Source organism: Agrilus planipennis, unplaced genomic scaffold (genome assembly GCF_000699045.2).
Source record: "Agrilus planipennis isolate EAB-ADULT unplaced genomic scaffold, Apla_2.0 scaffold170, whole genome shotgun sequence".
Classification (NCBI taxonomy): domain Eukaryota; kingdom Metazoa; phylum Arthropoda; class Insecta; order Coleoptera; family Buprestidae; genus Agrilus; species Agrilus planipennis.
The window spans coordinates 264,782-265,929 of NW_020440530.1; the positions used below are offsets into that span (position 1 = coordinate 264,782).

The window sequence follows — 1,148 nt, forward strand, 5'->3', positions numbered from 1 at the left end:
ATCAGCCTTGGACTGTGTGCGACGGCGGAGGACGCGGAACTTTCCGACTGCGTCGCGAGAGGACGCCTCCTCGTCGCTTATTTTAGCCGGTTTGGTAAGGATTGATTCGGGACCGAGTCAGCTGAGGAAGGAGAGAGAACAACTCGTGCGTTGTTATTTACGCTGTTCTGACGGTGGGATCCATCGCGGCGGCCCTTTTCGACGCGTCGTCGTTGTTTTTATCATTTTTTTTCCATTTTTTTCCGTTGCAGTGTTCCGAAAAAACCGCCAAAATTCCGCGCTCAACGTATTACTTCAGTGACAGTGACAGTGAGATGAGTTACAAGGACCGGGGTTCACCGATCCTGCTGGAGAGCGGACTCAAGTCCTTCCTGGGACATCCCGGACACAACTACCCCCTTCTAAACGGTGAGTGACAAGACCGCTTCGTTCGCAAAGTAGCTGGATAGAATCACTCGTCGCAACAATTAGAATGCTATAAAACGAGTTTAAAACGATATTTTAATTCATGTTAATCCCTTTGATCTAGTGACCGAGTGAACTTTAATTCAAGAACAATTTGCAAAGACAGTCACATGTTTCATTTGGTGGGCGCGATTGCGCACAGGTGCCGCTGCGTCTGTATCGATGGGTGTGATACAATTGATTCGGTCCCGAGTTTTTTTTTTTTGTAACGTTATTAGGTACCCATAAAACGGAAAACATCAACAAAGCTTCCGTCTGCATATTTACTACAGTTTTTACTACCAGTGTGATATTTATTATATAATTAAACTACTCATCATTGTTTTTTTTTTCTTGAATGACCTTAAACACGGTTATTATTCTACAACAAATACGTAGGTAATAACATAAGTACGATGATGAAAAAAAAACGCATTTAAGTTGCTTATTATATTATGATTACTATTATCATTCATTCACGAAATTTAATAACTTTTATAACGTATCGGTTGCTAGTAGTGGGAGTAATAATACGTAAGTCAGATACTTAAGCTACAGTTACCTTTATTATCGCGTTAATTAAATAATTAGCAGTCTGTCACGAAATGCGTTTGAAAGCCATAATAAGAAGAGGCATGTTTATGTTATAGAAACAAACAAACGCTTGCATGTAACTTTATACTTTCGGATTATCGTTTAAATAC

General features: G+C 40.2%; 1 protein-coding gene across 5 annotated transcripts in view; it reads left to right on the plus strand.

Moving 5' to 3' along the window:
* LOC108736695 (hepatic leukemia factor) overlaps window positions 1-1,148 on the plus strand; it is a 247,208-nt gene continuing 246,060 nt past the window's right edge. For 2 of the 5 annotated variants that reach the window (XM_025979744.1, XM_025979745.1), the window contains exon 1: window positions 1-408. In XM_025979744.1, the coding sequence (XP_025835529.1) occupies window positions 315-408 (94 nt within the window). In that variant the 5' untranslated portion in view covers window positions 1-314. The remainder of the gene's footprint in view (window positions 409-1,148) is intronic. The other 3 variants (XM_025979746.1, XM_025979747.1, XM_025979749.1) reach the window with 3 other exon arrangements.